The 22,664-nt window shown below is 40.3% G+C and overlaps 1 protein-coding gene, 1 long non-coding RNA gene and 1 other non-coding gene across 4 annotated transcripts; 1 reads left to right on the forward strand and 2 right to left on the reverse strand.

The window, feature by feature from the left end:
• TRNAR-UCG (transfer RNA arginine (anticodon UCG)) lies at window positions 1–74 on the forward strand. The gene has a single exon. It is a non-coding gene; the product is annotated as a tRNA-Arg (tRNA).
• A 917-nt stretch (window positions 75–991) lies between these two features.
• CPSF73-I (cleavage and polyadenylation specificity factor 73-I) lies at window positions 992–4,214 on the reverse strand. Of its 2 annotated transcripts, none has more exons than XM_079059921.1 (6): window positions 3,909–4,214; window positions 3,425–3,598; window positions 3,233–3,330; window positions 3,112–3,157; window positions 2,880–3,029; window positions 992–2,805 (listed from the first exon to the last, which is right to left on the reverse strand). In XM_079059921.1, exons 2-6 carry the CDS (start codon window positions 3,581–3,583, stop codon window positions 1,132–1,134), a joined length of 2,127 nt encoding a protein of 708 aa, XP_078916047.1. In that variant the 5' UTR covers window positions 3,584–3,598; window positions 3,909–4,214; the 3' UTR covers window positions 992–1,131. The 2 variants fall into 2 exon arrangements, with proteins under 2 accessions (XP_078916047.1, XP_078916046.1); XM_079059920.1 differs by having other exon boundaries at window positions 3,425–3,601.
• Window positions 4,215–5,648: 1,434 nt separating this feature from the next.
• On the reverse strand, window positions 5,649–7,158 carry LOC145125474 (uncharacterized). The gene is made up of 2 exons (XR_013716010.1): window positions 6,384–7,158; window positions 5,649–5,808 (listed from the first exon to the last, which is right to left on the reverse strand). It is a non-coding gene; the product is annotated as an uncharacterized LOC145125474 (long non-coding RNA).
• Window positions 7,159–22,664: the final 15,506 nt, after the last annotated feature.

Raw genomic sequence — 22,664 nt, forward strand, 5'->3', positions numbered from 1 at the left:
GACCGCATAGCGCAGTGGATTAGCGCGTCTGACTTCGGATCAGAAGGTCGTGGGTTCGACTCCCACTGTGGTCGTTTTTTATTTTACTTTTGTACCCATTGAATATTTTCAATTTTTACTCTTTCTATTTTACTTTATGCAGTTATGATCCCTGCACTTTCTTTCTATTGTGTTTGGCAACTCTACTTTTGCGTTTCACCATTTTGCTACCTTTTGCCTATTTTTCTTTTCGCATTTACCCCTACCGTTTTACTTTGTAAATTAGTGTATCTTTGTTTTTAAGGTTTACTTTATGATGACTTCACTTGATATGTTCTTAATGGGCTAAGTGCAAGAGATGCCACTTTAATCTTTATGTTCTTAATGGATTAGGATCCATTTTAACTTCCCTAACCTTTTACCAAACCCTTCCCCCATACCCTCTTTTTGTTCATACATAATAACGATCGTATGTATGTTGTTTTTCAAATATGGTAGATAAAATAATGAGAAAAATATACAATTATTTACATATTTAATAACAAATATCAAATAAATAGTCGTTTGTTATTTAATGTCCGGATCGCCCACGCCGAACACCAAACAATCACTAAGCCCAATATAGTAATTCAGATTTTATTAACTTTTACTTAAACATTATTAAAAAAAGTTTGTCATATAACCAATAGTATTCAATTTGCTCTTTAGACCACTCGTCTTCTAATTGTACTCGATGTATCAATCAACATTTTTCGGGTGACTCATCTTCTAGTTGTTCTCATTATCCCTATTTGGGTGAATTTCAATTTTAAAAATAAAAAATGAAAACTATATTGCACACCGTATAAGCGTCGCATGAGCATAAGTAAACAAATTCTGTCATGCACATTTCAATATGGTTGAAATTGACTACAATGACGTACAGTTAAAAAAATAACGACTCCAAAAACAAATCTAGTATTGTTGGTTGTTATAAATCATTTTAAAAACATATGATTAACAAATAAGCACCTTAAAAGAACACGATTCTTTTTAATTTAGCATCAACATGTTAAATAAATAGGAGTCTCAAGTTGCAAAGTTTTGACACTTACAAGGCTCTACAAACACATCTATTCCTACACAAATTCATTCCAGCCTCTAAAACAGCAACTATGATTCCGACACCGGAATCGGCTTCACTGCAGTCTGAATTCTCCTAAAGGCAACCTTCACTCTTTCCTTCAACCCCTCATTCTCACTCTCAACTTCCCCATTCTTCTTATCAAGATACGCCACGTTCTCATCAACCCTAACCACCAACCTCCCATCATCCCCATACTTGACATTCCCAAACAAAGACAACAACAAAGCATGCACGATCTTCTCCCTCTTCCTCCCCTCCTCCACCTCATCCACCACCTCCTCCGCCTCCACCACCACCTTCACCATCTCCCTCCCCGCATTCAACACCAACGCCACCACCGAATCCGACACCATATCACCTATCGGATCCGCCACCCACTCCACCGCCAAATGCCGCTCCGATTCCCTCCTCACCGTCACCTTCCCATGAACCACCAACGCCGGAATCCCCAATTCCGATTCCGACGGAATCCCCGATTCCGATTCCGTCGGAATCACCGATTCCGACACACTCTCGTAAATCTGCTTCAACCGATGCTTAATCACACCGAAAGCACCGGAATACGGAATGGTAATCCGTTGCGTGATATTCGCGGTCGATAACTGAGAAAAAACATGCAAATCATCCGGCGAAATTATCTGATACGAAAAACCTTTCCGCACCAACACCCCGCTAACATTCTCCCCCGATTCCGGTTCCCTCTCCCCCAACCGCCCAATCGTTTTTGCCATTTTCTCCGAATTAAACTGCATTTCAACCGCCTGACAATTCTTGGGTGTAAAAATCTTAATATTCCGATCCACAAAAAAACTCACAAGCTTTTGCTTCAACCTCCCCATCTCATTCGCTTCCCCATGAACCAAAATGATATTCGGAGGCATCAACTCCTCCAAAAAAGTAGTCGTTTGCGCACAATCCGCATGAGCCGAAAATGAAATATAATGAACTTGCATATTCAAAGGAGCGGTCAACCCGTTCATCAAAGTCACCTCTTTCGGTTCATTTATAATCATTTTAGCCAATGTCCCTTCCACCACATACCCCGGAATCACACACGCGTTTTTCTTCTCCGCACACCATTTATCAAACAACTGTCGCGAGAGCCCGCTTTGTAAGCTCCCGGGGCTCGCCATCACCACAGACGGGCCCACATCGTTGAATTCCTCGATACTTTTCAAGGGTGAAATATGTTTGAAATCAAAAGGGTTTGAATTCGCGAACTGTGTCCGGATCCTCTCGTTCATCGAGTTTATGTAAGTTTGGTAAACCGCCATGCAACGTTTGGCGAGGGGCGACGCGTAATATATCGGGACATTGTGTAATTCCGGGTGGTTTGACCAGTATTCGTCAAGGATTAAGAGGAGTTCTTGGGCCCGGCCAAGGGCAAAAGCGGGAATTAACACACGCCCGCCTTGGGAGATTGTGGTGTGGATGACATCGGTGAAGCGTTTCTCGCGGATGTGGCGGGATTGGTGGAGTTGGACACCGTACGTGGATTCGATGATGCAGATGTCCGGGGAGAATTGGGGGAGTTCGGCGGCGCGGAGGTGGCGGTCTTCCTCGCGGGAGTAGTCGCCGGTGTAGAGGACGCGGACTCCGGCGATGTCCACCATGAACATGGCGGCACCCAGGACGTGGCCTGCGGTGTAACACCAGAAACGGATTCCGTTCACTTCTAGGGTTTGGTGGAAGTCGATTACCTGCATGAGGTGGACAATGTAAAAATCATGAGGGTATTTTGGTCTTTTGATGAAAATGGAACACTAAAACACACCTCAATTTTATCCATGGAACGAAGGATGTCTTGTTCATCGAATAACATGTCTTCAACTGAAACTTTGCTGACTTTCACATAATCGGATAGAAGTAACTTGTAAATAGCCTTTGTTGCATGAGTCATGAATACCCTTCCTTTAAATGTGGTCTGAAAAAACAACCGATGTTATGTAAGTGATATCAAAATATGGATTGGAGAATAGTTAAATAAGATATTAATATAAACAAACCTTTTCCAGAAAATATGGAAGAGATGCAGCATGATCCAAGTGAAAGCTGCGCATGATTGCAATGTATAGTTAAAAAGATAATCAAGAACTTATAAAGGCTGCAGAAAGTAGCAGAGCTTACTGAGTAATGAGAAGAACATCAATGGTAGAAGGGTCGATTTCGTCAAAGTAAGGCAAAGCAGCCATGCCCGAAAATGCAGGATGAATTCCACAATCGAACTGACAAGAGAAGAAGAAATCATCGTCCAAAACTAAGAAAACAGAAAGAATGAAAGTAATAATAGAATAATGAATGAATGAATGTGTAGTGTACCATAACAGTTTTCCCTTTGAAAGTCATGAATACACATGATCTTCCAACTTCACTTCCAGCGCCTAATGGAGTTATGGTGAGTAAATCTGATTCTCTAATCACAGTCGAATCACGCCTCTTCAGTGAAGATGATGATTGTTGTGGCCCCGTTGAAGCCATTTCTATTGAATTAAGCTGCTACAATTCATAAAGAAATATGCATCAGTCATCTCAAGTGCTTAATAACAAGCAACAGTCATCTCTGCTTCATCAATTCTAAAAAAAATTCATGTGCTTCACCGATTAAAAAAAAATTAACTGCTTTATCGATCCAGGGGAGTACCGAACAAGAAAAAGAAAATGAGATTCACACCAAACCAAAAATTAAGAATCGGATTAACCAGAAATCAGACAGGAATTGAGCTCTAGATTCAAAATCGAACAAGAAATAGTGTATTTATCATCCAAGAGGTGTAACGAACCAGATAAGGAAAGTGGAACTTACCGGGAGACCAGAGATGAAGTAAGTACCCGGCACCGGTGCCGGCAATCGGATGTCTGAGCGGAGATCGGAGAAGGGTCGCCGGTGTGGGAAGCTGCAGAACGTTTGTGAAGGAGGCTATGTGACAATAAGCTATTTTAAAACTCAATCCCAAACACCCTCTTGATTAAAACCCTATGGTCCAGTTTCATGCACCAGAGACGAGGGGTTTTGCAACAATGGTATTTGTGAAACCCTAATTTGAAGAAACTTGCGCGCGCGGTCGGGATTCGGGAAGGGGTGTGTGCCTGTGTGGGGTCTGTGCATGTGCTTCTTCTTTTTAATATATATTGATTAAAAGGAAATTAAATAATCTAACTACAAATATATTTGAAGTAGATAATTTAAAAAAAAACACTTTGGGTCAAATTAACCATTTACACTTTGCTCCTTAGTTCATTTAAAAAAACTATAGAAAATAAAAGAAGGTGAATGGAAAAAATAAATTATTCATGAATTTCCAAGTTCAGAGTTCGAAAGAAAGGAAAATAAATTATATATTTTAGTCGTTTCCCGAGTTGAAAAGAAAAGGAAAGATAGTTAAAAAATGAAAATCCTTACAAAATCGTTGAATCATGGGTTAAACTACTGCTTCTTCCCCGATGCACTTTGCAGGTGTTCATGCCTAAGAATAGATGAGAAAGTAGATCTGGGGACATGAATCCTTACAAAATCAGTGTATATTGAACTCTTTAGCTACATTAGGGAAAGAGGATAGTATTGCCACGTTAGTTAAAAATATGTTTGGCAATGTTGGTCTTGGGTCTCCATGCCAAGGAGCGAATCACTTTCAGGAGGACAGAACAAAGGCAATACCAACGTCAGACAATGTCGTCGTAAGGTTGCTGATGGACATTTTACAGCAGCAGTGAAAGTGTTATGCTCATCGGGTGTTGCTTTATATGACAATGGTAGCATCAATTCTTTATAGGCTAAGCATTCATACAAGCTAGGGTGAGCAAAACACCGCACCGCGACTAAAATTAACCGTAAAAACTGCAACCGATAAACCGAAACCGCAATAAAAACCAATGGTGAGCCTTTGTGTTTTTCAAAAACCGCAAATTTGCGGTACGGTGCGGTTATTAGTTTTCTAAAACCGCATCCACTTTTTTTATTAATTATTAATATATTAAATATTAAAAATAAGACAAGTTTCATGGATGAAAGAAAGATAAAATCTAAAAGACAGACGTGTTTGTTTTTTATTATGTTTAACTTTGGAAAATGATGAATATATTTATTGTTAATTACTAGTGATTTCATCTTTTCAAGATATTAGTTGTTTGTGATTTAAGTTAATTGTCTTATACCTTATTCTTTTTATTATTATTACAATTAATATGTTTGTACTCTTAAAACCGTTTGAACTCTAAATTGCGGTTAAAAACCACACAAAATAACCACATCAAATCCATGCGGTTAATAACCGAAACATAAAAAAAAAAAAAAAAAAAAAAAACAAAACCGCACCACAAAAATAACCGTCTAACCGCACTGAAAAAATAACTGCACCAAGCGGTTTTGAAAATGAATTAACCGCATTTGCGGTTAGTGGTGCAGTTGTAACGACATAAGTTTTCAACCCAGATTTTCATTTTTGATTCCATAAAACACATGTCATTTTAAATAAACACTACTTAATAGTCAACAAAGTTTTCAAAACAACAAGTTAAATCCAGGATCCATGTAACACCCATAAAATTCAAGCCAAATTTAAACTTTTTAACACATTTTAAAACCATTAAGTTATTACAGGTTGTTTTCAAAATAGTTTAGACATCAGAGTATTCCCAGAATCAATCATGAAAATATGAGAAGGTGCATGATCACGCCTTCGCCTTCCCGCAATCATCAGAAATGACTGAAACAAAATCAACAACTGTAAGCCCGAAGCTTAGTGAATTTCCCCAAAATACCAACGCCATACAAACAATTTCATTCCAATGGCCCAAATGTGGGTCCCGATAAGTCCAAGCCCCTAATCCCAAAATTAGGGTTTCCACATGAAATGATGATTTGGGTTAAATGTTTCTTACTTAACCCATTAAGGACTTAATCCATTAAGTCTATTATTGCCTTAAGCTAGTTTGTCAATGATTATTAATTATTATTTTAGGTTTAATAATTAATTTCTCGAGTGTTTCCCAAACGATTTCTGCAATTAGGGTTTTATGCCCTTAGGGTTTTCCAAACCCTAATTAGGGTTATCCAACCCAATACTAGCTCATTAGTCCATTGGTTGGGCTTTTAGGTCACATTGGGCCTTATTGGCCCATTAGGGTTTCTTTGGTCCCACATTGGCGGCAGGAGGCGGCAACCACCACCTAACGGTGGTGGTTATATGTTTTCTTTATTATGCTATCCGCTAATTACATTTTACAATGTTTATCCCAAAAATAAAAACACACACTAAATAAAATACACACGCACAACCACCTTGTGGCGGCAGGCGGCGGTAAAGAGTGGCAGCCACCGCCTCATGGTGGTGGCGGTGACTTTTCCGGCCAAATCAACACCTCCACTGACTCATACACACCAGAACACACACACATCCATCGTGTGCTCGGAAGAACGTACACAATCTCCCACCTTACGGTGGTGCATAGCGACAGCAAGATAACAACCACCATGGCGGGCCGCCATGGTGGTTCCCTTGATGGTCCTAGCGATCTTCGGCTGTCTCATCCCATCACAGTACACGGACACACATCTCATGCCCGGAAAATAAATCCAACACCCACTGAGGTGGGTGGCGAAGGCAGCAGCACAAGAAGCTAGCAGCGGCGGCGACCATGGCGGCGGATGGCGTTGAACGAAACAACCGGCAGCAGCAGCGTAATCGGCGGCAGACGTGGGTTGAGGCAGCAACAAAAGAAATGAGAAGAGAGTGTGTGTGCGACCCAACGCGAACAACAATTGTACCACGAACTGAGCTTCCCGATCTCGTGACTCTTCGTTTTCGCCGGCGAGTGGAGCGTCAGTGGCGTCGGTCGGCGGTGTAGCGGCGGCAGCGGGCTTGGCAGCGCATCGGCAGACGATCTTGGCTGGGCGGCGGCTGAAGAGGTCACGATGGAATGGTGGCGGCTGCAAGAGAAGTGAGACCTAGGGTTAGGGTTGCAAGGTGACAGGTTCTTATACCTGGTCACTTAAAAACTTTCCATAATTCACGCTTCCAGTCCATCCTACTCCTTTTTCTTTCAAATTAGGCCCGAAAATTACTAAATGGTCCCTCCTTTACAAATTACCTTCCACTTAAGTCCATCCATGTTACCATTTAGCCCCCGTCTTCTGAAATCTTTACAATCCAGCTCCATATGTTACCCTTTTAGCCCTTGCCCTCAAAATCCTTCCATAATAAGTCCATATTTTACCAAATGGCCCACCACTTTGAGAATCTTTTGAAAAACAAATCCATAAATTACACTCTAACCCCCGAAACTCTAAATCTTGTCGTTTGGCGTCCCGAAACCAACACTTTGTTAATTATTATTTGATTTTTGGCTTTAATAATATAAAAATTGCTTCTCGGGGTCCCGGTTTATTATTTAATTATTCTATTTTAAACGGGATGTTACAATCCACAATCATAGCTCCATATCAAGAGTGTGTGTACAATCACGCCGGTGCCTTCCTGCGATCCTCGGAAGTACCTGAAACACATAACACATAACACGGTAAGCATGAATGCTTAGTGAGTTCCCCAAACTACCACATACAGCAATTCGCCACTCGAGGCTATACTCTTTAAGACCCTCTGGTCTATGTGTCTTAGCGGGACCCTCCAGTCCCGTAGCTCATTGGGCCCTCTGGTCCGGTCTAGCTCGTTGGACCCTCCGGTCCGGTCTGATTAAGAACCCTCTGGCCTCATAGTTCGTTGGACCCTCCGGTCCGGTCTAAGCAACAAATAATATAGCATACAATACATATCACACAATCATGTATAACTCAAGCAAGCACATAAGACCCTCTGGTCACACATAATTACCACTCTAGGTAAAGCATAGTGAGAAGACTCACCTCGTAAGATAGCTAAAAAGTCCTGTGCCCGAAATCCTCGGTCTAGCCTCCGCCTATCACAAATTAATATTCTACTCTTATCTCTGAAAAGTCGGTAGAAGACCATTCTACCCTTCCCTGACCTCTTTCACTCATTTTGACCAAACCCTCAAGTCAACAGATGTCAACTCCAGTCAATGGTCCAACTTTGACCAGACTCGTCGAGTGCACTCGGGAGACTCGTCGAGTCCAGTCGATTCATGGCAACCCCAGTAAGCTCCAACTCGACGAGCTAACCCCTAACTCGACGGGTCACCATCTGACTCAGTTCATCGGGACAAAACCCTGGGCTACTCACCGAGTCAGCGGCTCGACTCGGCGAGTCTATTAAGACTCTTTTGCATTCAGTCGATTTAGTGCAAGATACTTTCCCAAACTTCAGATCTATACACTAAAGGCTCATTAATCACGTAAAGGTTCGACCTTTATGACCATGCATCACTCATCTAGCTCTATTTGACAAAATAACCCTCATAATGGTGTCTTAAGCTCAATATTCTTATGTGACTGCATAAAGCTGGGTTCTTGGGACTCTCTGGACCTCTCAAGGTCCAGATCTGATGTCTGAGCCTCAAAGGGACTTCACATAATTTATAACTCAACTTAAAAGAGGGCAAAGAAACCCTAAATTCATGAGATCTACTATTCAAACGAAAACGGTATGAACTCATACCTTCAACAGCAGCCTTGAATGAAATAGTGAAAGATCTGAGCCCCTTCTAGATAGCTAAGCTTGAACCCTCTCCTTCTTCCTTGCAAGAATGCACCAAAATGAAGAAATTAGCTCCCTCTCTCTCTTTAAGTTCTCTGGATCGATTAGGGTCTCTCAAGGGAAAGTGTGGCCGCAAATGAAGGCTATAAGAGCCTTTAAATAGGCCACAAACTCGAGCAATTAGGGTTTTCCTCAGCAGCGCTGACTCAGCGATTCAGATACCCGACTCGTCGAGTCCATTCATTAAACATGTCACCAAGTCGTGATCCCACTCGACGAGTTGAGGCATCAACTCGTCGAGTCCACCCAAAATTCTTAAAATAAATGCTTAAATTAATATACCTGGAAACCAGATGTTACAGCAGTTTTGGCCAATAACCGCACCGAACCGCACCACACTCACCCTTAATACAAGCCACCCTCATCCATGTCGAGCACCATTTATTTTGAGCCACCCATTGTCACACCCCCGGACCAAACGGCGGAAACGTCCGGAGGCGAGTGGCTTCATTGTGCAGTATCATAACAATTGAATATAAATGAAACAGAGCAATCCAAACATCATACATTGAGATAACAAACTTAAATTGTTTACATATTGTACTTGTCCTTCAAATTACACAAAAGAGACATAAGCAGAAAAATTCCAAACTACAGCAAAATAGTCCTGCATTCGCGTCCCTTTTTACCTGCTTACTAGATCCCTGAGAATACAAGTTGTTTTGAAAAGCGTCAACTAAAAAGTTGGTGAGTTCATAAGCATTTTTGTATAAAATAGTTTTACACTTGTTTAGAATCGTTCTCATTGTACTTTCAGAAAATCCGATATTTTCTATGAAATCGTTTGAAGTCTTGCTTTGAAAATTATGGATATATGCGTGCATGTCGTTACTTTTTGTTCATCATTATAAGGAGTGATTTATGAAAAGTAGTATAATTTGTAAAGGCGAGCTGTGTTCGAGAATAGTTCTTTTGAGTAGTAATGATCAACAGTTTCCAGAAAATCCCCTATTTTCAAAAAAAGAATATAGTTGTAAATCTTGTTTTTCTTATCGGGTATAATTGAGTGTGCGTTCTAGTTTATCGTTATCGAAATCGTATAAAACCGTTTACTCCGGAAAATCCTATATTTTATGCTATAAAACATTCGTAAGTTCTGTTTCCAATTGTGTATACTTGCATATGTGTATGTTAGTTTATCGTCTTCAAAATCGTATACAAACGTTTTCCCTAGAAAATCCTATGTTTTTCTTGTAGCACCCGATTCCTGCTGCGTATTTAAATTCAAGAAATATTGCAATTTACTCTGGGACTCTGCGAGTTGGGGGCCCAACTCGTCGAGTAGACTCGACTGTTGATCGGGGGCTTAAGTGACCTACTCGACGAGTCAGAATACCGACTCGACGAGTAGGAGCTGTCTGGACAAAACCCTAATATTTAGGGTTTGCACCCTATTTAAACAACTTAACTCGTCCCAAACCAGCCTCCATCGTCCCTCTCACTTCCAGAATATCCTAACTCGAAACCCTAGCCTTCTTTGAGTGCTCTCAAGCCATTTTGTGCACCTTTTTGTGTGTTTGAAGTTGGAGAAGGAGAAGGAAGTTTGGAAGTTCAATTAGAAGCAAGAAGATCCATAAGTTTTACTCCATTCTCAGCTCATTTGAGGTAAAAAGCTGGAACCTTGACCATTTATCTCTTAGATTTTGTTTTGGGGTTATTTCTACCCTTTTAATGAGTATAGAGAAGCAAAAATCAAATTTGGTGGATGTGCTTAGAGTTGCACTTCAGATCTGGGGCTATCGGGGGTCTTTATGGCATAAAGGTGCCAACTTTGTTGCCATAAACACCCCATGCATCTTGTAGACCTCCTTTTATGGCTTTTTGAGCCAAGGGCCCCATGCATGTGCATCAAGTTTGAAGCTTTACATATAAAATGGACCCTAGGAAGCCAGATCTATGGTTTTGATGCGTTAAGACCCATTATAATCGATTGTATAGTGTTGGACAAAGAGGGACTCGGCGATTCACTTGAGTGACTCGGCGAGTCGGGACGCTTTTTCCCCAAAAATGACTTTTATAAATGGTTTTGGTTGAGTGGAAGGAACACTCAGCCTGCTAGGGGTTTTTTTGGAACTGGAAATCATAGGACTCGGCGAGTGTATGAACAGACTCGGCGAGTCCAAGGCAACCTCCCAACCCTTGAAGACGGACTCGACGAGTTGTTCATACAACTCGGCGAGTCATAGACTGAACTTGTTCGTATGAGGGAGATGAACTCGAAGAGTTCAAAGGGAACTTGGCGAGTCGGTTGAAGATTGTCTCGATGCTATGAATGAAGGCGAACTCGTCGAGTTCTTGCTAGCCTCGACGAGTAGAGTCGGGGGTTGTATCACTTTGAAAGGATAGGGACTCGACGAGTTGGTGGACCAACTCGGCGAGTCAAGTCAACTGGATGTTGACTTTGACCAAAGTTTGACCTTGACTTTGACTTGGATTTGGATTGACGCTTGTAAGGGTTATGAGTATGCAATAGTAATCCGAAAAGGGTTGTTGTGTAGGGATTGGGGAGTAGAGACGAGTCGATTCCCGTGCCGAGGACCGTGCAGATACTACACGACATCGAGGTGAGTTACCTTCCAGTAGTGGTGGGTCTACGGCCACAATGTCGGCCCACTAGTAGGAGTTGTATGTTAGATGATTTTATTTGTGATATTCATCTAGGTTTGCTGCTACCTGTTATGTTTTATGAGCTAGCATGATATGATGTTACGTGATGGTGGTAGTAGTAGGGGAGATAGTCCCCAAGTTACCGACCGATATGGCCGAAGGGGTAGTTTAGTACCCAACTATGCTAGACTATGATTACGTGATAGTATGTGATAGACCGGTCGAGAGGACCGAAGGGGTAGGCCAGCACCCAGATATGCTAGGCAAGGTCAGCGGTCGAGAGGACCGAAGGGGTAGGCCAGCACCCAAATATGCTGGGCAAGGTCACCGGTCGAGAGGACCGAAGGGGTAGGTCGGGCACCCAGATATGTCTGGCAGTATGTATGTTATGTGCTTGTATGGTATGTGGTATGATGGGGGAACTCACTAAGCTTCGTGCTTACAGTTTTCAGTTTTGTTTCAGGTACCTCTTCAGCGAAGGGGAAGGAGTCGGCGCGGTAGCGGCACATCACACTCACGCATGATTTCCGCATTGAGTTTTCTGGGATTGTACTCTGATTTTTATTATTATCCGATGATATGTTTTTGAGACAGGAAGTAATGGTTTTATGAGTTAATATAATATTATCAATTTTTTGACAAATGATTTTACATGTTACCTAATTAAAAATGAAATTTTTAGCCTTGAAATTTAGGGTGTTATATTTCTGATCTGTAAAATAGCAGTATTAAGACTCTAATACTTGTTAGGTGAAAGTAATCAACATGGCGATTGTGGACATTCCGCGCAATGAAAAAGGAAAGTCAACACAACAAATACGGATCATCACCACCATGCGTAGGGCAGTCAACACAACGTGCCAAAGTTTATTTATGAAGTTTTCCTTACATAAATTTTCTAGATACAATAACATATTCTAGTGAGTAGTTATAACCATACTAATATGACGGAGACCTGTTTTGGCGTTTCTCAGGCGCCCACGTTTTGCTTAAAGACATTTGTCACCCTAGACTGGCCAGTCTAGCTGTAGCGAATAGCGAAGGTGCGGGGTGTCAACCCCGTATACATCTATACACAAATTATCGCTCTCCCTCCAGGAGACTCTGGCTATAACTCCTTACAGGTCTTTAGACATACATTAATATTTTTATATTTAGATACTTTTGAGATTCATCTGACTAGAATACTAAGAACTTTTTGAGCAAATCGTTGAGATCCATTATTTATTAAATAAACAATGATACATGTACTCGTTGACTAGATCTATCGTTTTCGTTTATTAGAATTAATCCACTTTGAATTACAATTATCAAAAATGACCCAATATTAATTAAAGGTGTCATGAGTAATTCAAAACTAGGTGCATCTTTGAGAATGACCAAATTCTTATAAAATGTTCATTATGGATTTATATTTATGAAACATTTAAAAAGACCCTTATTTATCAAAAATTTCCATTTTTGGTCCTTTAGAAATTTAGATGTTCAATGATTCTTCAAATCCATTTCATGTTCCAAAAATGATATATATATATATATATATATATATATATATATATATATATATATATATATATATATATATATATATATATATATATATGGACGAAAAAAAAATAGCCCAAGATATCAATATTTTCGTAACTTAATATCTTCAAAATATTAGTTCCAATCTTTTGTTTAAACAATTTCCTTGAACAATCCTTGTGACTTTTGGCGTAAGATTTTATGAATGATAATTCATATAAATACTAGTTTTTACTTCAAATCCACAATAGTTTGTGAAAGATAGTTTAAGTTCTTGGGACTTAACCAAAATCTCGAATTTTGGGCTTCTACAAGGAGTTTCATGAGTTTTAAACGCATATATCACAACATGTAAAATATGGACAAGTAAATAGTTGATTTAGCACCCGATTCCTGGTACATATTTAAATTCAAGAAATGTTGCAATTTACTCTGGGACTCGGCGAGTTGGAGGCCCAACTCGTCGAGTAGACTTGACTATTGATCGGGGGCTTAAGTGACCTACTCGACGAGTCGGAAGACCGACTCGACGAGTAGGAGCTGCCTGGACAAAACCCTAATATTCAGGGTTTGCACCCTATTTAAACACTTTATCTCGTTCCAAACCAACCCCCATCACCCTCCCAACTCAGAGAAACCCTAGATTGAAACCCTAAACCCTTTTTGAGTGATTTTGAGCTTGTTGTGCCATTTTGTGCAAGTTAGAAGGTTGAAGAGAAGAAGAAGGAGCTTGGGATTTTAGAAGGAGCAAGGAGATCCAGAGGTTTTGCTTCATTTCCTGTTTATAGAAGGTAAAAAGTCCAGACCTTGCTTCTTCTTTCATTAGATACTCTTTTGGAGTAACTTAGGGCTTTTGGAAGCCATTTTGGGGCCATACTTGGATGCAACCACGATTTTGGGATAAAGACTTCAGATCTGGAGCCATTAAGGGTTCCCATGGGAGACCCATGCATCATATAAACCCCTTTTTATGGATTTTTGAGCCAAAGGCCCCATGCATGTACATCAAGTTTGAAGCTTTACGTATAAAATGGACCCTAGGAGGCCAGATCTATGCTTTTGATGCGTTAAGACCCATTATAATCGACTGTATAGTTTTGGACAAAGAGGGACTCGGCGAGTCACTTGGGTGACTAGGCGAGTCGGGAAGTTTTCCCCCCGAAACGACTTCTGGAAATGGTTTTGGTTAAGTGGAAGGAACACTCAGCCTGCTAGGGGTTTGTTTTGGAACTAGAAATCATAGGACACGGCAAGTGTATGAACAGACTCGACGAGTCCAAGGCAATCTTCCAACTCATGAAGACGGACTCGACGAGTTGTTCATAGAACTCGGCGAGTCATAGACTAGACATATTCATAAGACGAAGATGAACTCAGCGAATCGGTTGAAGATGGTCCCGATTCTATGGTTGAAGGTGAACTCGTCGAGTTCTTGCTAGACTCGACGAGTAGAATCGGGGGTTGTATCATTTTAAAAGGATAGGGACTCGACGAGTTGGTGGACCAACTCGGCGAGTCAAGTCAACTAAATGTTGACATTGACTAGGGTTTAACCTTGACTTTGACTTAGATTTGGGTCGACCCTGTTGGAGATAGTGTCTAAGTCCATAACTATATTTGGTATGTACTTGACCCGACCCGGCATGGTCCATTTGGGTTGCACTTCACCCGAACAATTTACGGATAATCTTTTGAGAATAGTATAAGTTATGATTATTAATATATTATAAGTTCTAATATATTAATATAAAATCATATTATTTAATTAGTGCTGATCTATAACTAATTTAGAATTAATTTAGAGATCAAAAGTATGACTAATTAAATATGGGCTCTTGTATTTATATAGTGTGGGCTAATGCTTATTTGGAATGGGCTAGGCTTGCATGGAAAGTCCATGGATACTCCATGGAGCTTTAACCCATGGATCTCATGGAAATAAAAAGACATGGGTATTAGGGTTTACATGGATGTAACCCTAATCCACCACACTATATAAAGGAGGCTTTGGTTCTTGAAATAACACTAGTTGATGTGTGTAAACTAAGAGGGCCGATTTCAAGAAGTTTGTGACTATTATCTCAAGTTTCCAAGTTTGTGGTGATTTGTGACTTCCATTTGAGGCATCCACATTATTGGTGCTAGGCTCTCAAACTCCAAGCAATCAACTACTACTACAAGGTAACTAATTCTACTAGTTTTATTTGATTCAAGTACCCCATGCCATGCTAGTTAGGATAAGAACCTTGGAAAAATAATTATTTGCATGTATCTTAGTCAAACATAGATCCAAGGTTTCTAGGGTTGCATGTACACCATAGGAGTGTTAGAATGCTCAAAACCCATCAGTGGTATCAGAGCCTGGTTTGTTTATTTGATACTTGATGCAAAAAAAAAAAAAAAAAAAAAAAAAAAAAACTTGAAAATCGAAGTTTTGTTCAAAAGCTCGTATCAAAATTTCAAGTTTTGTATATGTGCTTACGATTCTTGAAATTTTTGATATGAACATTCATAAACATATGAGTTTAGAAGATCATAGAATTTTAAAAGTTAAAATTCAACCCTTATACTTTATAATATTATAAGTTTAATAATATTTATATATGTATAAGATCAAGTCGTCTTACCGCTAGTACGCCTCATTCACGAAGCCGGTCTATAAGGGGGGGTATAAGGTTGTTGCCTATAAAATGGCAACTTAATGGGTGTCCACTCTCACCCACCGCTTCCTTGATCGGTGGAGGGTCGTTAGCCGAACGGGTAGGACAAGGACTTATAAATTCTCATTAAAAGTATAATGATAATACTAAAGTAACTAAACTTTATTGAATTCTCAATCTTAGTTATTTTAGGAAAATATGAATAAGGTGCTAATCCATGAAATTACACTTTACATTTTGTTTAAGTCGTTAGTGGAGCGTGTGTGGTTAACCGGCACACTAACTTGAACTTAACAAGGTAGGTAAAGGGTGACTTAATGTTTATCATAGTATCGATGGAGCGTGTGTGGTTAACCGGCACATCGATTGAGGGGTAATACATTAAGGGTACCAAGTAATTTGCATGGTTACTTCACACCTTGTTTTGTGATCCTCGGCATCCCAGTCACAAAACTTGAAGGGCACACTCGAGATTGAAACATGCCATTGAAGAAAGTTCAATGAATCTCAAAGAATCTAAGAGTTTCTAAACCAATTAAAACCTCATTAAATATTTCGTTTTTCATGGTGGAAATTGGTGAATCGTCATTCACCTACCTTCAAATATCTTATAGCTTAGATTACGACATCCCTCTTCTAAGTTATAAAATATTGTGTTGGGTCCTAGCCTTAATATTACATTTGGGTGTTTTGTTAAGGACTATCTCTATATCTAATCTAATCTATTCCCTCTTCTTTTTAGATGTCTTCCAATAATAATGCTTCTGGCTCAAACCCTACTAGCTCCTTCTCTCTCATGAATCTTTGTGGGAGAGTCATCTTTGATGGGTCCAACTTTACAGATTGGATCAGAAACATCAGGATGGTCACTCGGTATGAGAACAAAGAATATGTTCTCGACAAGGAGCTGAAGGTACCCGAGCCAACTGCTACTCCTGAAGAGCTTGCTGAATATGAGGTACATGAAAGAGATGCTACAAAAGTGGCATGCATCATGATGGCCACCATGACAGCCGAGCTCCAAAAGTCCTATGAGGACTATTATCCTTTTGAGATGCACCAGGACTTGATGGACCGCTACCATCAAAGTGCTCGTCAAGAGCGATATGAAATAATCTCCTCCATGATAACAACCCGAATGAAGGATGGTGAACCCATCACGGGCCACATGCAGAAAATGCAAAGGTATGTGGACCGTTTACTGAAGCTGAATGTGAACTTCCCTGAGGAGTTAGCAATAGACATCATTTTGCACTCCTTGCCATCGTGTTATGATCAATTCCGCATGACATATCACATGAACAAGGAAGAAGTCACCCTCAGCAAACTTCAAGGACTCTTGAAGACCGTCGAAAGTGGTCTAAAGGGTAAGTCGGTTGTTACTACTCCTACTCCAACTGCGGCCAATGTCTTGGCAATCGGGCATGGCAAAGGGAAGAAGAGAAAGAACCCTTCTAAGGGTACCAAGGGTAAGACCCTTGAAGGCTCCTCTTCAAGCAAAACCAAGAAAGGTTTTGTCACTCCTTCTGCTAACCCTAATGAGGCTGAATGCTTCTATTGCCATGAAAAGTCGCACTGGAAGCGAAACTGCCCAAAGTACCAGCAAGATTTGAAGGATGGGAAAGTAAAACCCAACCATGCAGGTATATACACTATATTGTCTAATAACTCACCTCATTCTAAGTCTTGGGTCCTTGATACAGGTTGTGGGATTCACATATGTTGTGATTTGCAGGGACTAAAAAGAAGTGAGAATGTGGAGCAGGGAAAGATAAACTTGATCATGGGAAACAGGAAAGCTTCACCTGTCACCAAGATAGGAGTTTATTCCTTAGTGCTAAATAGTGGGTTTACATTAGATTTGAATAAATGTTATTATTCGCCAGAAATGGCAAGAAATGTTATTTCATGCACTGTATAAACAAGGTTTTACCTTTTATTTTGATAATAATAATGGTAGTATTGATGCTTTCTTTAATAATGTTCTTTATTTTAAAGCATTACCTTGTGATGGTGTGTATGAAACTGTATCTGTTGTAGATAATCTAGGAAATAATGTATTGTGTATTGACTCTTCCACTAGCTTAGATAAAGCATCTTTATTGCATTGTCGTCTTGGACATGTAAGCAAGAAACGCATAGGACAACTCCAAAAGGATGGAGTCTTGGAGTCATTTGACCTAAAGTCAGATGATAGTTGTGAATCTTGTTTGCTTGGTAAAATGACAAAGTCACCTTTTACTGGCACTTGTGCTAGGGGTGAAGGTTTGTTGGACCTCATACACACGGATGTGTGTGGACCCTTCAGAACCGCCACAAGAGATGCTAATCGGTTCTATGTGACTTTTACTGATGATTTTAGTAGATATGGATATGTCTACCTAATCAAGCATAAGTCATAAACCTTTGAGAAATTCAAAGAGTTTAAGCAAGAAGTGGAGAATCAGTTGGGCAGGAACATTAAGATGCTTCGATCCGATCGTGGTGGTGAGTATCTTAGTACTGAGTTCCTTGACCATCTTAAGGAATGTAGGATTGTCTCATAATTGACACCTCCTAGGACACCACAGTTGAATGGTGTAGCTGAGAGGCGCAATCGGACCTTGTTGGACATGGTTCGTTCCAGGATGAGTCGAGCTTCGCTACCAATATCATTTTGGGGGTATGCCTTAGAGACTGCCGCCCATATCCTTAATCTAGTCCCTACAAAGAAGGTTGCCAAAACACCTCACGAGTTGTGGACTGGAAAAGTTCCCAATCTAGACCACATCAAGATTTGGGGTTGCGAGGCTTTCATGAGATGCGAGACTCACGATAAGCTCGAACCCGAAGCGAAAGGTGTATTTTCGTCGGCTACCCACAGAAATCCTTTGGTTACATCTTCTACAGACCCAATGATAATGTGGTCTTTGTAGCAAGAAGAGGATTCTTTCGAGAGAGAGAATTCATGAGCCAAGGAGACAATGGGAGGCAAATTGACCTTGAGGAAATTCAAGAGTCAAGTGGTGAAGGAACCTCAAACCCTAGCCCTCAACCTGAGGAGGAAACTCATGTTGAGCCGACTGAAGAATCTATACCTCTGAGGCATTCCACCAGAGTTAGGAATGCACCTGAGCATTATTATGGTTTTCATATTACTGCAGAAGGTGAGACACTTATCAGTGATGACACACTGGTAAATCTGGATGAGCCTAACAGCTACACGGAAGCCATGGCAGGCCCTGAGGCTGCTAAATGGAAAGAGGCTATGGATAGCGAGATACAGTCCATGTATGACAATCAAGTTTGGAACTTGGTTGACAATGTACCTGATCGTAAGATAGTTGGGTGCAAATGGATCTTCAAGAAGAAGACCGACATGGATGGTAATGTACACACTTATAAGGCACGACTGGTTGCAAAGGGTTATTCTCAAACTCCGGGAGTTGATTATGATGAGACCTTTTCACCAGTGGCCAAGATTAAGTCTATTAGGGTTCTGTTAGCCATTGCTGCATTTCATGATTATGAAATATGTCAAATGGATGTCAAAACCGCTTTCCTTAATGGAAAGTTGGCTGAAGATGTTTACATGGTTCAGCCAGAGGGTTTTGTCAGTACAGAGTACCCTAGTAGAGTGTGTAAGCTCGAGAAATCCATTTATGGATTAAAACAGGCACCTCGCAGATGGAATCTTTGCTTTGATGAGAAAATCAAAGAACTAAGGACTGGGGTAAAGAATATCCTCAAGTACCTACGGAGGACTAAGGACTGGGTCCTTACCCTCGGTGGCAGTGAGGACTTGAGAGTTGTAGGGTACAGTGATGCTAGCTTTCAGACTGACAGGGATAATTTCCGCTCTCAGTCGGGCTGGGTCTTTACTCTAAACGGAGGGGCAATTACTTGGAAAAGTTCCAAGCAGGAGACAGTGGCTGATTCCACTTGTGAATCAGAGTATATAGCAGCAAGCGAGGCAGCAAAGGAGGCTATATGGCTAAAGAACTTCATCGGAGACCTTGGAGTTGTACCAGCTATAAAGGAGCCAATGGAGATTTTCTGTGACAGCAATAGTGCGGTTGCCTTAGCCAAGGAACAAAGAGATCATGGGAGATCCAGACACATTGACATAAAATATCACTTCATCAGACATCGAATAGAAGAAGGAATCCTCGTGGCAAAGAGGGTATCATCAGATGAGAACCCAGAAGATCCCCTCACGAAGGGACTGACTCGGGCTAAGCATCTCCAGCATGCTCGGAGCATAGGGCTGAAGGATGATATTAGTTTTAGTAGTTAGATAATCTTGAAATTTGTAAAATGTAATTGACATTTGATGATAAATAAAAGATGTTATTTATGAGTAAAGTGTTGCTATCTCTTGTCAATCGTTTACTATTATTTCTTTTTGCATGTTTTGACTTCCAGAATAATTATGTTATGGTTTATATCATATTATTCAAACTCTCCACAGTCGGTCATATGTTGGAAGTAGATATGAATCAAGATTGTCATGGGTTGGCTTGTAGAGGTCTAAGATGTTAGACAAAGCGGGGCTACAGCACTCATGAGTGCTTATAAGTTCTGAGTATTGGATTCAACCCACGCTTACTTGTATGTAATTCAACAAGTAGTAGAGCAAACATATGAGTCGAAGTTTATCTGTTCCTTCTAGAATTAGAAGCGATATCTGGGCCCCTCGATGATTTTGTTTTGACCTATGTACCGGGCCCGGTCATAACTAAATTGATATGTTCAGTTAAGTTCTATGTCAAACAAATCGGAAATCGGGAAACAAATGCTGGACAATAAGCAAGACCATGTTCCATGTATTTGTCCGGCTGATATCTAGAACAGAGGATTATATGATCACTTATCTAAAATGACGCTTCATAGTTCAACAGAGTTTTAAGAGCTACGATTGCTGATCGGTTCCTGAAGTCATACTTGCAACTATAGTTATTAGACTTATCCAAGTGGGAGACTGTTGAAGATAGTGTCTAAGTCCATAACTATATTTGGTATGTACTTGACCCGACCCGGCATGGTCCATTTGGGTTGCACTTCACCCGAACAATTTACGGATAATCTTTTGAGAATAGTATAAGTTATGATTTATTAATATATTATAAGTTCTAATATATTAATATAAAATCATATTATTTAATTAGTGTTGATCTATAATTAATTTAGAATTAATTTAGAGATCAAAAGTATGACTAATTAAATATGGGCTCTTGTATTTATATAGTGTGGGCTAATGCTTATTTGGAATGGGCTAGGCTTGCATGGAAAGTCCATGGATACTCCATGGAGCTTTAACCCATGGATCTCATGGAAATAAAAAGACATGGGTATTAGGGTTTACATGGATGTAACCCTAATCCACCACACTATATAAAGGAGGCTTTGGTTCTTGAAATAACACTAGTTGATGTGTGTAAACTAAGAGGGCCGATTTCAAGAAGTTTGTGACTATTCTCTCAAGTTTCCAAGTTTGTGGTGATTTGTGACTTCCATTTGAGGCATCCACATTATTGGTGCTAGGCTCTCAAACTCCAAGCAATCAACTACTACTACAAGGTAACTAATTCTACTAGTTTTATTTGATTCAAGTACCCCATGCCATGCTAGTTAGGATAAGAACCTTGGAAAAATAATTATTTGCATGTATCTTAGTCAAACATAGATCCAAGGTTTCTAGGGTTGCATGTACACCATAGGAGTGTTAGAATGCTCAAAACCCATCAGACCCTTGTAAGGGTTATGACTATGCATTAGTAATCGGAAAAGGTCGTTGTGTAGGGATTGAGGAGTAGAAACGATTCGATTCCTGTGCTGAGGACTGTGCGGATACTACGCGACAGCGAGGTGAGTTACCTTCCAGTAGCGGTGGGTCTACAACCACAATGTCGGCCCACCAGTAAGGGTTGTATGTTAGATGATTGTCTTTGTGATATTCATATAGGGTTGCTACTACCTGATATGTTTATATGCTAGCATGATATGTTATTTGTGATAGTAGTAGTAGGAGGTGAATAGTCCTTGTATGTCGGTCATAAGGACCGACGGGTAAGTCAAGCACCCCAGAATGGCTTGACCTGGGTAGGTCAGGCGCCCCAGAATTGCCAGATAGTATATGTGCGTGATATTATTACGTGGTAGTGATAGGGGTGAAATAGTCCCCGGTAGTCGGGCGAAATAGACCGACGGGTAAGTCAAGCACCCCAGAATAGCTTGGCCTGGGTAAGTCAAGCACCCCAGAATGGCTTGACCTGGGTAGCCAGGTACCCCAGAATTGTCTGACAGTATGTTTTTGTATTGTGTGTGGTATGATGGGGGAACTCACTAAGCTTCGTGCTTCTAATTTTCAGTTTTGTTTCAGGTACCTCTTCAGCGAAGGGGAACGAGCCGACACGGTAGCGACATATCACATGCACATCAGGATTCCGCATTTTGAGATATACGAGATTGTATTTTGATTTTTTATTATTATCCGATAATATGTTTTCAAGACACGTCATGATGGTTTTATGAATTAGTATAATATTAGCAATGTTTTGACAAACGATTTTTCATGTTACTTAATCAAAAATGAATTATTTGGCCTTGATATTTTGGGATGTTACAGTTGATGATTACAAGACCTTTGACTTGTATCCTCCCCCAAAAACAATAGAAATCTCAAAAAAGTAGGGGTATAAAGCTCACCTTGGTTTGATTTGGTGGGTGATTTGGCTAGATGATGAGGAGTTTCCAAGTTCTAACCCTTGAAGAGTTTGATAAACTCTTTGAACTTGAGGATGTCCTACGAATATTAACACATACTTTTATGTGTAAATATGATGATACTAACAAAATAATGTGAAGAATCACTAGCCAAATAAGAGATACTTACAACAATCTAGGGATACTTTGAAGAAATCAGATTGAAGCTTGATTACACTTGGAGAGCACACTTTGGGGTTTACAAAATGTGAATATGAGTTTCTGGTGGAAATGGAGAACGGGTTTATGCTCAAAGAGGATAAGGGAGTGATAATATGTGCTTGGTTACCTGAAGGGTATTACATGTTTATCCGTGACCACCTTGGAAATGGTTGAAATGTTGCATCATAA

The sequence above is a fragment of the Lactuca virosa genome, chromosome 7 (assembly GCF_052849685.1).
Source record: "Lactuca virosa cultivar CGN04683 chromosome 7, Lactuca_virosa_CGN04683_v6, whole genome shotgun sequence".
Classification (NCBI taxonomy): domain Eukaryota; kingdom Viridiplantae; phylum Streptophyta; class Magnoliopsida; order Asterales; family Asteraceae; genus Lactuca; species Lactuca virosa.

Excerpts from the sequence above, each read along its gene's own strand:
- CPSF73-I (XM_079059921.1), bottom strand. The coding sequence starts at position 3,583 with ATGGCTTCAACGGGGCCACAACAATCATCATCTTCACTGAAGAGGCGT. Across the intron at positions 3,158-3,232 it reads GATGTTCTTCTCATTACTCA|CTTTCACTTGGATCATGCTG; the intron begins GTAAGCTCTGCT and ends AATCATGCGCAG. Across the intron at positions 2,806-2,879 it reads GTTCCATGGATAAAATTGAG|GTAATCGACTTCCACCAAAC; the intron begins GTGTGTTTTAGT and ends CACCTCATGCAG.